The sequence below is a fragment of the Cyprinus carpio genome, chromosome A19, assembly GCF_018340385.1.
Source record: "Cyprinus carpio isolate SPL01 chromosome A19, ASM1834038v1, whole genome shotgun sequence".
NCBI lineage: Eukaryota > Metazoa > Chordata > Actinopteri > Cypriniformes > Cyprinidae > Cyprinus > Cyprinus carpio.
The window spans coordinates 17,505,747-17,520,237 of NC_056590.1; the positions used below are offsets into that span (position 1 = coordinate 17,505,747).

A 14,491-nucleotide genomic window follows, 5' to 3' on the forward strand; every position below is an offset into this window, starting at 1 on the left:
TTAAAGAAAAATGTTCCCAAATGAAGATAAGTCAAAGACTTTGTGAAAGATCACAAAGACACAAAGACTTTGTGACTGTAAATCATTTAATAGATATGACATAAAATGTTTTTTATTACATGTCTGAAACCTACTTTCCCTCTGTACTATTTTTTAATTATTGGTTTGATTACATAAGCATCAGACATGTTAGCATAATCATAGGAAATCATTACTGTAATGAGAATTAATCACCAGCAACTAATGATGAACATCTACAATGAACTTATCTGATGGTGGAAGTCATATTTTTGTATTACAATGATAATGTAATGATAATTTTAATCAATGTTGGACCTAGTGTTTTTGCTTTGTGTTTTGTTTAAAAGCTGGTTTGTTTGACGGTTACAAAAAAAAAACTGCTTGGAGGAGCATGAGAATGTTTTCAGGATGAGTGTCTGAGATTGTGCTTGCTCGGTTTTGTGCGAAGTCAGGAAAGGTTTCATAACTGTTCTCATGCAGAGAAATTTCAAGAACATCAACATACTCACTATGTTCATTCTCAAGGCCTGTACTGACAGCTCTTTATAGTTTAACAACAAAAGACTGAAGACATTCAAGTTTAAGCAAAATGAAAAGGAGAATGAATCCTTACCTTTAATCTTCAGTTTGTCACATTCTTCCTGACTTATGTTCTCACTTGCTGTCAGGTACTCGTGAAACTCTTTAAAGCCAATAGACTGGAATATGCCACGCTGATAGTCCTGACTGCAAACACAGAGGAATGACAACTAAATTCCTTATGTACAGTACTACCATTATTCATGCACAAAAACTGAAGAACTACAGTAGATTTTTAATAAAGTAAATGTAAGTGATTTTTGTCCACTATAGCACCACAACGCTAGAATGCTCTGGGTTTTGCCAGGGTGTTTAGTATATAAAAAAAAAAAAAAAAAAAACCTGGCCCCAAACTTTTAAACAGTAATAATTTAATAAAATTAACTTAAAAAAAAAAAAAAAAAAAAAAAAAAAGAGGAAGAAAAATGTCCTGCAAAAACAGCAAACCATTACTGTATTTTCTCCTATAAAATGTAAGGGATAGGCAATGTTTATAATGCTATTACAGCTATGATTCTTTCAGCTATGCATTTCAATTAAACATGAACCTAAATCTGATGTACAAGATAAATAAATGCCTTCTGTTGTGCTCCATCTGGGTGAACTTCAGTTATGTCTGAAGTCTAACAGCAACTCAGTTACAATAAGCATTTTTGTGAAATAGAAACGCTCTCAAAAGCTTGAATTTGCAACATTTCACTGCTATGAATATATTATTTTAAGTTATGCACTGGTAAAAGTATTCTAAAACCACAAGCAACCTGTCAAAGCATCACCCGACTCATATGAAACTGCATACTTTAAAGAGTTCCCATGTTTTTCAGCACCATATATTGTGCACTTTTTCCACAACAGCTCACATTTTTCAAATGCACTTCATTATACAAACACACCTAACGCTCCAGTAATTAAACCAAGACTAAACAACAAAGGTTTTCCTTTTGAACGTTTCATTATCAATGTTATTGCTTAGCTGTAGCAGAATTTAAAAGAACAACATAAGTATTAGGCCCTATGGGCGAACTCAAGGGTGAAATCAAATTTAATGTTTAATGGGACTCAATTTTAGATGAAAAGTGGTCAGTGGGTGCATCAGAACACCAGCCCCTGGGGTAAAAATGAGTCAAAAACATAAATCACCCGGTCATAGGGACACAGACAGTGCAGACGGGGCAAGGGGAGGGGGTCTATTGACAGGACAGAGCGAGAGGGATAGACCAAGAGGGAATGGAAAGGAGAGACAGGCAGAGTCTGACCTTGCTGCTTTGTGACTGCTCCCAGTGTAAGGTGAGAGCGCTGGCGGAAGGGCAGCAGATGCAGACAAAAAGAAGAGGAAAAGGGGTCGGAAGAGAGTGGGATGACATAGGAAAGAGGAGAAAAGAGCTTTGCTGGCAAGTTTGCCAACAAAGACGTCTCAGAGGGGAGGTGGTGTGCGTTTGGCTGGACGGAGTGCCAGGCATACGGCCATCAATCAGCAAAAGCCACACCCAACCCCAGACACTGCTGTGTCATCAACATCCACACAGACACACCGCAGTGCAGTCCATCCACTAATATACCCGCACAACAGAGCATGCGACAGCACTAACAATCAATAATTAATCACCTTTTCAAACAAATATTGTTAGTGCATCAGTAAATACAGTCTAAACCACGGAACAGAGCATCATGGGCTTCGCTGATGTTCTGATTGCTAAAAGATCTGAGGATTACAGCTGAATCTGCTGTGCCATATATCTATAGCCTAATTGGCAAATTGACTGACAGCACTGTGCCACTACATGATGCTTGTCTTTGCAAAAATCACCACAACAAACCTACAGTGTCATTGGTGGATGGTGGGGCAATTCTATGTGGTTGCTAGGGTGTTTTTGTTGGGTGGTTGCCAGGCCATTTCCATCTGATTCCTAGCCTGTTAGGAGCGGTTGCATGGTCATAGAGTGTAATGAGTGGTTGCTAGGGCATTTCCATATGATTCCTAGGCTGTTATGAGGGGTTGCTAGGGTGCTTCAATATGATTGTTAGGGTGTTATGAGTAGTTTTGCTTTCGTCAATGAAAATTATGACTAAATATCGTCATCAATGAACCTTTATCATGTGACGAAAATGAGACGAGACGCAACGTAAATGCTGGTCATGTGACAATGACTATAATTAAATGTATAATGCAATATCATTGACGAATAAAAACGAGAATAAATGTGGTTTACAAAATAACAACTATGCTAAAATGTCTCTTCATTTTCGTTGACCAAAATGAGACAAAACAAAATGTTTTAACGTTATTTCACTGCGCTCGACTGCTCAATCCGACACAGCCACCTCGCCATTGCGAGAGCTTTTTGGCATACGTCAGCATGACATCAAAGCAAGGCGGACGTAACTCGGACACTTTTCTAATCGGCATGCATCTCGCGGTGATCACCGGTGATTTGCTCATCTCAAACATGCCTATTATTTTGCAGTATTTCTGTTTCCTGTGTCTCACTGCGCAGACGCGACCGACGTCACTTCCTCAAGTCCCACTCGCGCCATTATTTATTTAGAAGATGACAACAAACAAAGTTAAGCAGGATTTATACTTTCGTCTGGCTTTGCTAACTGTGAGCGCACCTTCCCAAACGGACGAGGCTTTTATACTTGTCACGTTCGCCGTTGTACTATTCTTTGAAATGACAGGGGAGTGACGAGGAGTAATTGTCCTCTAAAACCGTCGGGAATCACCGGTGAGAATAAGTAATTTGCCTGTACAAGTCTTGTAATGAATGCGTTGAATTAATAATTTCTTTATGTACAAACTTAAAACAATCTTAAACTATTGGCTGTATTATGCATCAAACACAAGACAACTTTAAGCAAATAGTGTATAATTAATATCTAAATGAATTCTAATTCTTACTTAAAAAAGTTACAAAAAATGCTGTGCACTATGCCACGCGAATAGTTCGCACGCACTCAAAACGAACTTCCAGCAACACCGCGATGATATCATATTTTCCGCGCTCACCCAAGCGAAATTGCGGACGCGTCGAGTATAAATCAGCCTTGACACAGAGAAAGGGGCCGATGGCCGGCCAGCCAGGGTTCGTCTTTGGGAGAAAAATTTGCAGATTATTATTATTATTATGTTTTTTATTATTATTTTTTTTATTTAAATTTATGTGTGTGTACTTCTAACATGTTTGGTTGGTAAAATAAATGTTGTAAATTCAAATCAGAGAGTCTTCCGTGTCTGGAATGGATGTATTCTTGAGTCTATAAGGTAACAATAATATAATAAGATAACCTTGTTTGAAATGGGTTTGGCTAAAAGAAAATTTTGGTTTCGTCTATACTTCTAGGTACTTGTACAATATTGACTGGGTTAAATAGAATTGCATTACAAAAAAGAGACTAAAATACAATTTTCATTGACTAAAACTAGACTAAACGTCATCAGTTTTTGTCAACTAAAACTAGACTAAAATGTCATCAGTTTTCGTCGACTATAACTAGACTAGACTAAAAAGAGTATGAACGTGACTAAAACTAGACTAAAATGTCATCAGTTTTCGTTGACTAAAACTAGACTAGACTAAAAAGAGTATGACTAGACTAAGACTAAAATTAAAACAGGCCGCCAAAAACAACACTAGTTATGAGTGGATGCATGGGCATATATATATATATGTGAGGGCGTTATGAGTGGTTGCTAGGGCATTTCAATATATGATTACTAGCCTGTTAGGAGCAGTTGCATGGTCATATCTATTTGAGAGTGTTATGAGTGGTTGCTAGGGCTTTCCATATGATTCCTAGGCTGTAATAAGTGGTTGCCAGGGCATTTCAATAAAATTGTTAGGCTGTTATGAGTGGTTGCACGGGCATATCTATGTGAGGGTGTTGTGAGTGGTTGCTGTTGGGCCATTATGAGTGGTTTCCAAGGTGTTTCTCACAATTGTTTGGGTGTCATGAGCAGATGCCATGGCGTCCAGGGTGTCATGCACTTATCGTCAACAATTTCATTGATGTCTGAACCTCAAAAGGTGTGGGATAAATTATGTCTCAAAGTTTAACACTGATGTATGCCTTTGAGAAGCATACTATAAAGATATGCTGACATGGCTTTGACTGTCCTTGAGAACATTACATTTCAGTTCATTTTAATGTCATATTTACATATATATGCATGATGAGATAGTTATAGTCTACATAAATATGGCAAGCTCAATGAAATGTAAAAATCAGTTTATTAGATAGCAGGCCCTGAATCACAGTCTAATGCTAATGTCATGGCCACATCAAATGTTAAGCAGCAGTATGGACTGTTATGACCCTGTCTTTCCCTTCTTTACCTGATGGTGGCAGGATAACTATCATCATCATGTGATGTCAGTGTTAATTGGATAACTCATGGGTGGAGAGTATAAATGTTTGGCTGAACTGCCCAACAGTAGTACTTCTGGGAGAACTCAGTTCTTCCGAGGAGTCATTTGCCATCCAAAAGTCACCCATTGGTTGGTTATTATTTGTCAAAGTTTCTTGCCCAATGGATTATTTTCTTTTGTTTATTTAAATCCCTAGACATTGTGTTATATTTCTGAAACAGGTCATTTTATATTGAATAAATAATCTTGCAAGTCAAACAATTAGTTTGTATGTGTGAACCTCTTTATGTGAAAATTTAACTACTATGCTTAAAGGGATACTCCACCCCAAAATGAAAATTTTGTCATTAATCACTTACCCCCATGTCGTTCCAAACCCGTAAATCTCTGTTCGTCTTCGGAACACACTAAGATATTTTGGATGAAAACCGGGAGGCCTGTGACTGTCCCATAGACTGCCAAGTAAATAACAGTGTCCATATCACCGTATGCTGTGTATGCTCTTCTGTATCATCCGTGCCACAAGGATGTGCTGTTTCAATGTGTATTTAGCTTTAATTTGAAAGAAAACAGCGCATCCTTGGGGCGCGGATGATATATCTTAAAGTGTGTTCCGAAGACGAACAGAGCTTTTATGGGTTTGGAATGACATGGGGGTAAGTGATTAATGACAAAATTTTCATTTTGGGGTGGAGTATCCCTTTAATGAAATAGCATAGACTTCTTCATGGCTAATGTTTGGCATATTTCATTTCATTCTGCAACCTACTTGTCCTACTGATCTGTGTACTAGTGTTAAATGCTACGGTTTTTGATAGCGCTGATAATGTTTGACAGATAATATTATGTTGTTTTTTGCATTTGCCTTACAAAATGTGGTATCCTATCAGCAATAACCTGTCTGTGGAATTTATGGATTACTGTAAGTTTAAGTGCTGGCGAAACATTGTTGCCAGATATTGCTATGAAAACAAATAAAAACCAAAAAAAAAAAAATAAATAAATAAATAAATAAACCAAAACTGGTTCAAATCTTTTGTAATTAAGAAAGATATTGCTAACCCTAAACTTCTTCCCTCTTTATTTTTTTTTCTAAAGTGTCAAATTAAGTGGACAAAACAAGTCCAAAGACACTTATAATATATGGATCTGGCAACAACAGACTGTGCCCGCGCCCTCACTCACAACTCTGTCAAGCCTTGTTCACTCCGCCAGCGTCTTGCGGCGATCATTTTCATACCACAGATGCTAAACATTCTTACAAACTATCTAAACTGAATTATACATGCAGACACTCACATAAGGAGTTTTAAACAGATTCAGAGATCAAATTTTATTTTTGAACATAATTTTACCGAGCAGCAGGTGATAAACTTGCTAGAACTTAACTTAAAAGGTCTGATGTGCAGAACAGGTTCAGCCTGTTAAAACTTCGCTTTCTTGTATTTCTCTGACAGTTGAAGAAAAGAAAAGACAGCTGTGCAGCTTTTGTGTCAGGCAGCTTGTGTGAGATAAGTTTCACATTGTTCATTCAGAGGTAATACAAGATTATACATTAAAAAAAAAAAAAAAAAACACTGACCTAGTTCCAAAACCAAACAGAGGATATCAAACCTAGAGGTGTGCAACAGATTGGTGACTGGTTTTATTTACCAAATACTAGTAAAATGAAGTTATTATAGATACTGATGAATCTAGAAAGCCAACAACCAATTATGACAGCCTGTCTTTAAACTGCTAATTTGTTAATTTGGTACATTTGTGTCATTGTTTTTTTTTCCTCTGAAGTGCATGTAAGACAATGTGATATTCAAGTTAGCATATTAGGTTATGCGTTGTCAGAAAATTAGAAGTGTTTAGTTTCATAAAATCATGAATCTAAAAAGTTCTGTTTCACAACAGTGAGAGCTACCTGTTCTCTTTGAGCTTCTTGTCATTGAAGCGTTGGTGAAAATCTTTGAGCTCATCAATCAGCCCAAGCAACAACATCTGATCCACACGCTTGTCCAACCTCTCATCCAGAGCTAAAGAAGAGGACAAATAAGGAAATTAAATAAGGATACAGCAGACATGTTATAGTGCCAATCTACAATGGAGCTACCATTCGTTTCGTAGTGCAGCCAGAAGATGCAAGGATTCTGGAACCGCAAGGGACCCCCAAGACAATCTCCTCCATCCTGTCCTTGCTGCTCCTCCAAAAGCCGACTGTGTGGAACTCCAGTCTCCATATAAACCTGCAGACTCCTGTTAATCAATCAACCCATCAACTGACCATCAACTTATAATCAAAATACCATATAACTTCAGTTAAATTAACAATGCATTTCTCAAATGCATTTGAAAGATTTACGCATGACAAACATTCTCTTAGCTAAACATATTATTTGAAAAACACACACCATGTACCAAACAGGAACATGATGAACTACAGTACTAACAGACAACAAAAGATGAACAATGAAGGTTGAGTTTTGTCACGCTGCTTGTCAGTTTCTCAATAGGAGCTGATATCAGGAGGAGACATCAGCACTGTGAACTGTGGGAGAGGAGCTCATCCTCGGCAGCAATACTGCAGACGCAGTGGCACACAGGCTGACATCAATTAAGCAAGCACGTAGTGCTCAGTAGAGGTGCCAACCGGCCCCTTGATACTAATCAAACACCAATTGAGGCATGTGAAATCATATGTGTAACACGCTTGGAAGCCACAGCCAACAGCAGTTCTCCCACACAGTTGGAAAAAATAGATGCCCAACAAATGCCAAAATTTACAATGGCAAGACAGAATAAGGTTTCTACCCAAGTTCACGTCAAGTTCGGCTCCTTTTGTAACAATATATGAGGGGGAAAAAAACAACTCAACATAAAAAGTATAAGAAAAAACAGCATTCACTGAAAGAGGAATAAAGGGTAAAGATGCAGTAAATAGGGTGACTGGTATCTAAAAAGGTTGGAGGTTCAAGCCCCGTGAACTATCACTATTGTGCAAAAATTAAAAAAAATGGTTATATTTGCATACACTGGAGCTGGAGTCAAAACTACAAACCCGATTCCAAAAAAGTTGGGACACTGTACAAATTGTGAATAAAAACAGAATGCAATGATGTGGAAGTTTCAAATTTCAATATTTTATTCAGAATACAACATAGATGACATATCAAATGTTTAAACTGAGAAAATGTATCATTTTAAGGGAAAAATAAGTTGATTTTAAATTTCTTGGCATCAACACATCTCAAAAAAGGCCATGTTTTCCACTGTGTGGCATTCCCTCTTCTTTTTATAACAGTCTGCAAACGTCTGGGGACTGAGGAGACAAGTTGCTCAAGTTTAGGAATAGGAATGTTGTCCCATTCTTGTCTAATACAGGCTTCTAGTTGCTCAACTGTCTTAGGTCTTCTTTGTCGCATTTTCCTCTTTATGATGCGCCAAATGTTTTCTATGGGTGAAAGATCTGGACTGCTGGCTGGCCATTTCAGTAACTGGATCCTTCTTCTACGCAGCCATGATGTTCTAATTGATGCAGTATGTGGTCTGGGATTGTAATGTTGGAACATGCAAGGTCTTCCCTGAAAGAGATGACCTCTGGGGAGCATATGTTGTTCTAGAACTTGGATATACCTTTCAGCATTGATGGTGCCTTTCCAGATGTGTAAGCTGCCCATGCCACACGCACTCATGCAACTCCATACCATCAGAGATGCAGGCTTCTGAAATGAGCGCTGATAATAACTTGGGTTGTCCTTGTCCTTTTAAGTCCGGATGACATGGCATCCCAGTTTTTTCCAAAAAGAACTTCAAATTTTGATTCGTCTGACCACAGAACAGTTTTCCACTTTGCCACAGTCCATTTTAAATGAGCCTTGGCCCAGAGAAAACGCCTGCGCTTCTGTATCATGTTTAGATATGGCTTCTCTTTTGACCTGTAGAGTTTTAGCCGGCAACAGCAAATGGCACGGTGGATTGTGTTGATCGGACAATGTTTTCTGGAAGTATTCCTGAGCCCATGTTGTGATTTCCATTAGAGTAGCATTCCTGTATGTGACGCAGTGCCGTCTGAGGGCCCGAAGATCACGGGCATCCAGTATGGTTTTCCGGCCTTGTCCCTTACGCACAGAGATTTTTCCAGATTCTCTGAATCTTTGGATAATATTATGCACTGTAGATGATGACAACTTCAAACTCTTTGCAATTTTTCTCTGAGAAACTCCTTTCTGATATTGCTCCACTATTTTTCGCCTCAGCATTGGGGGAATTGGTGATCCTCTGCCCATCTTGACTTCTGAGAGTGTTTTTCACTCTGAGAGGCTCTTTTTATACCCAATCATGTTGCCAGTTGACCTAATAAGTTGCAAATTGGTCCTCCAGCTGTTCCTTATATGTACATTTAACTTTTCCGGCCTCTTATTGGTACCTGTCCCAACTTTTTTGGAATGTGTAGCTCTCATGAAATCCAAAATTAGCCAATATTTGGCATGACATTTCAAAATGTCTCACTTTCAACATTTGATATGTTATCTATATTCTATTGTAAATAAAATATAAGTCTATGAGATTTGTAAATTATTCCATTCCTTTTTTACTCACAATTTGTACAGTGTCCCAACTTTTTTGGAATCTGGTTTGTAGATGTTCCATGACCAAGACCACTGCCAGGCTCACTAAGAACAAGATCCAAAATGCAGACTTAATCCCAAGAGCCAGACCTGCTGGTCCAAAACTTTTAATGAACTTCAACCCTGAGTTTATTGCAGCATTATTTTCTAACAATGGACTATTTTGTATAGTGTGTAAGTACCCATTCAGAGCCATAGAATTCTTACAAATTTATTACAAATACTTTTAAATTATACCATGCTGATCTGTGGCAGAGGTAGATAATCACTCGGTGGTAATACACAGTAGTCTTTTCTGTGACTTGTATTTATGTTTTATGCTATCACTGAAGTAATTACCTTGCGATCTTGCGTGCATCATGAGGGTGCAATATGGCTGCCATGTCAGGATCAGGATTCAACTGTCTGAGAAGCTCAGGACCTCCCAGTTTCTCAAGCTCCACCCTTGATTCACAAGTTCCAACCTTTTCTGACACTGCGTCACTCCCCTGCTATAGGTCAGACAGAGGATGACTCATTTGAACATATCTGCCAACAGATGCACAGAAAGCCTTTTAATATTACTTATAGCTCGGTTTCAAAATGTAGAGAGCTTCCACGTTGCATGCTGCCTTTTAAAGCAGCATCCAAAACATCACAGAACGTCATAAGAGACTGATTAAGAACCCTCGACATAGGCAGCAACTCTGTGACACACAAATAGTGAGACTCACAATTGGTTTCAACAGTTTGCCATTAGCATGTTGGTAAGCTAACAGCATTATATTTTAATAAAGAGCACTCACAAAACTTAAATTAATAAAACTGCATTCTGGGATTGTCTTCTCTCTTGGGGTATCTTGTTCCTTATGGAACAAACCTCCTGATAAAGGCACGAATATGGTACTTTAAAGTAGGCATGAAATGGAAATTCTATAATTTCTATTTTCTAAATGAATGTTATTGATCTTATTGCGAATGATTCAAATGATAAATGTCATTTTCTAATCAAAACACATCATAGCTTGGTCTTCTGGTTAAACGAAAGACTTCTCTCTGGTCATGTATGTTGAACTTCTCCAATCAGAAGAAAAGTTTTGTCGCTACTTTTGTTACATCGTGACTTCAAAATACTACCCATGTAGGCAGCTCTCTAGATATTGGAACAGATCGATTGTTTATACTCATAAAACATTAAAATTCACATTTACCCCAGTGTCGATGAGCACTTTCCATAAAATAGACTCAATGTAGTAATTCGTGCCTCCAACTATGATGGGCAGCTTTTTCTGACGATGCATGTCCTCGATGTATGAAATTAAGGAAGTCAAACTCCCAGACAAGGAATGAACTTTTCAAATAAATGACGGCATAGTTACAAGCAATACATAAATTATGCACAATGATCATACATGTGCAACCACATTGGGTAAGACTGCAGAACACACCAATGCTACAGTGTTCTACTGAAATGCAATATCATATTCCGAGCTCTATAGCTGCTATAGCAATAAGGCATGTAATGTCCGGACCTGGTGCCGTGAGAGGGCAGCCGGTTCAACATGACCGCTGGGATTCTGCTAAAGATAAACGGCATCAAAGGCTGCCTCCGTGGAGCAATTCGATAATTGCTTCAATACGAGAAGGTACATCAGCACTCCTCCTCAATTGAGACGGACAAACACACACTTCCAGGTCACGTGCATCAAAATCAAAGCAGTCTGGATGCACACGGTCCACCCCACCCGCATCACTCTGTGATCCCTGGGGAGGGAGGTGGAGAAAACAAAAGAAAGGAGGAGAGAAGAGCAGGGAGTGAGAGGCAGCCATTGCATTGAGGAAAGGGGTGGAGACGAGATTGCAAGAAACCAATAAAGAGTGCTTAAGCATTTCTATATGGCTATGACAGAAGATTGACAACTCTTATTTCTCTTGATATCCTAATAGTGATTATTAATTTTAAATGCAGCCCCATTTCTGCATGCTTTATAGTGGTTATCAATGCTCTTTAGTGTGGGAGTGAGACTAGGGAGCTCATCAACCGCCACTCCTCATTTCTTGCACGCAAGCTTCTGAGGTGTCTGCGGCAGTGCTCTTCCAGACACTGCGAGAGCCGACACACCTCCTCACAGCATCTCCCTCAGCTATTAATATCCTCCTTATCTCAACATCTGCAGCAGGCAGGCGGGGAAAACGAGGACAGCAACACACCTCACTCTCTGTCTCCGGTACACGCATTTCCAGTTATGCCCTTGCATGTACTGAAAGAGCATGCCGAAGGAGGACAGCCCAGTGCCTAATCATAAAATGCCACAGCCATTCATGTGGCTCGCTGGGAAATGCCACATTCCACAAAAGATGAGAAATTAAAAGATTGGGATTCGGATTCAAACAAGGCACAATCTCACAAAAGCAGTGTCACTGATGTCAGGGAGGCGATGACATTTTAAAAGAACAATTACTCAGAATGATCATTAAGATGTTTGCAGATGATATCTTAAAAGGCTGAGTAATGGCCCATTAATTTCATCTGCAGAGACAAAATAAAAAGCACTTATATTTAGAAGGGGCTGTCAACTGAATGTGTCAACTAAATGAATCTCTGCAACCATTAATTATGGCGAGTATGGACTGGGCAAAATGGCCAACTAGTCACCAAGTTAAAGGGATACTCCACCCCAAAATGAAAATTTTGTCATTAAATCACTTACCCTCATGTCATTCCAAACCCGTAAAACTTTGTTCGTCTTCGGAACACAATATAAGATATTTTGGATGAAAACCTGGAGGATTGTGACTGTCCCATAGACTGCCAATCAAGTTACACTATTAAGGTCCAGAAAAGTATGAAAGACATCGTCAAAATAGTCCATCTGCCATCAGTGGTTAAACTGTAAAGTTATGAAGTGACGAGAATACTTTTTGTAAGCCAAGAAAACAAATAACAACTTCATTCAACAATTCCTTTGTCAACAGTCTCCTCTGTGTCTCTCCATATCACCGTATACTGACATGGTGGTAAGTGATTATTGACAAAATTTTAATTTTGGAGTGGAGCAAAATTTAACTAGTCAAAGGGTTCCAGGCTATGGGGGAGACTGTTGAGAAATTGGCTCATTAAATTACAGGACAATTCTAAAAATTACTCCCTGTTCAGTAAAGCAGTCGACTGTAAACTCAGTAACAGCTCTGAATGCTTCCCTGGCTATGATTCAGATCGCTAAATAGTCAGACCCATTCACACAGAGAAAAATAACTATAAAAATAACTACTTAATGTTAACACCAATGCATGATAACATTCTAAGTGCGCAATTGCCGCTTTAAATGCTTGAGCTTTTTAATGTCATGTGGATTCTGATTGGCTGTCAATGCTTTTATTGTTCCTCAGCTGGAAAAATATGCTCTGAAAGAGAGTCCAATGACATAGTTCCTCCATATCGTTGTTACAGCTGTGATGTTGACTTACAGGTGCATCTCAATAAATTAGAAGGTCGTGGAAAAGTTCATTTATTTTAGTAATTCAACTCAAATTGTGAAACTTGTGTAGTAAATAAATTCAATGCACACAGACTGAAGTAGTTTAAGTCTTTGGTTCTTTTAATTGTGATGATTTTGGCTCACATTTAACAAAAACCCACCAATTCACAATCTCAAAAAAATCATAATATGTTGACATGCCAATCAACTAATCAACTCAAAACACCTGCAAAGGTTTCCCGAACCTTCAAAATGGTCTCTCAGTTTGGTTCACCAGGCTACACAATCATGGGGAAGACTGCTGATCTGACAGTTGTCCAGAAGACAATCATTGACACCCTTCACAAGGAGGGTAAGCCACAAACATTCATTGCCAAAGAAGCTGGCTGTTCACAGAGTGCTGTATCCAAGCATGTTAACAGAAAGTTGAGTGGAAGGAAAAAGTGTGGAAGAAGAAGATGCACAACCAACCGAGAGAACCGCAGCCTTATGAGGACTGTCAAGCAAAATCGATTCAAGAATTTGAGTGAACTTCACAAGGAATGGACTGAGGCTGGGGTCAAGGCATTAAGAGCCACCACACAAAGACGTGTCAAGGAATTTGGCTACAGTTGTCATATTCCTCTTGTTAAGCCACTACTGAACCACAGACAATGTCAGAACCGTCTTACCTGGGCTAAAGAGAATGTGAACTAGACTGTTGCCCAGTGGTCCGAAGTCCTCTTTTCGCATGAGAGCAAGTTTTGTATTTCATTTGGGAACCAAGGTCCTAGAGTCTGGAGGAAGGGTGGAGAAGCTTATAGCACAAGTTGCTTGAAGTCCAGTTTCCACAGTCTGTGATGATTTGGAGTGCAATGTCATCTGGTGGTGTTGGTCCATTGTGTTTTTTGAAAACCAAAGTCACTGCACCTGTTTACCAAGAAATTTTGGAGCACTTCATGCTTCCTTCTGCTGACCAGCTTTTTGAAGATGCTGATTTCATTTTCCAGCAGGATTTGGCACCTGCCCAAACTGCCAAAAGCACCAAAAGTTGGTTAAATGACAATGGTGTTGGTGTGCTTGACTGGCCAGCAAACTCACAAGACCTGAACCCCATAGAGAATCTATGGGGTATTGTCAAGAGGAAGATGAGAAACAAGAGACCAAAAAATGCAGATGAGCTGAAGGCCACTTTCAAAGAAACCTGGGCTTCCATACCACCTCAGCAGTGCCACAAACTGATCACCTCCATGACACGCTGAATTGAGGCAGTAATTAAATCAAATGGAGCCCCTAGCAAGTATTGAGTATGTACATTAAATGAACATACTTTCCAGAAGGCCTACAATTCACTAAAAATGTTTTATGAAGTATTCTAATTTGTTAAAATATTGAATTGGTGGGTTTTTTGTTAAATGTGAGCCAAAATCATCACAATTTAAAGAACCAAAGACTTAAACTACTTCAGTCT

General features: G+C 38.9%; 1 protein-coding gene across 3 annotated transcripts in view; it reads right to left on the reverse strand.

Moving 5' to 3' along the window:
* The window catches only part of LOC109102024 (tRNA dimethylallyltransferase-like), a 50,873-nt gene that overhangs the window by 18,135 nt on the left and 18,247 nt on the right, over nucleotides 1-14,491 (reverse strand). Inside the window, exons 3-7 of one of the 3 annotated variants that reach the window (XR_006162650.1) lie at nucleotides 10,774-10,872; nucleotides 9,923-10,074; nucleotides 7,069-7,211; nucleotides 6,880-6,991; nucleotides 635-747 (exon numbers count right to left, since the gene is read on the reverse strand). Coding sequence is in view for 2 of the 3 variants with exons in the window: in XM_042776819.1 (XP_042632753.1) it covers nucleotides 635-747; nucleotides 6,880-6,991; nucleotides 7,069-7,211; nucleotides 9,923-10,074; nucleotides 10,774-10,873 (620 nt within the window). In the remaining variant the exon portion in view is untranslated. Of the gene's footprint in view, nucleotides 1-634; nucleotides 748-6,879; nucleotides 6,992-7,068; nucleotides 7,212-9,922; nucleotides 10,075-10,773; nucleotides 10,874-14,491 lie in introns of all 3 variants that reach the window. The other 2 variants (XM_042776820.1, XM_042776819.1) reach the window with 2 other exon arrangements.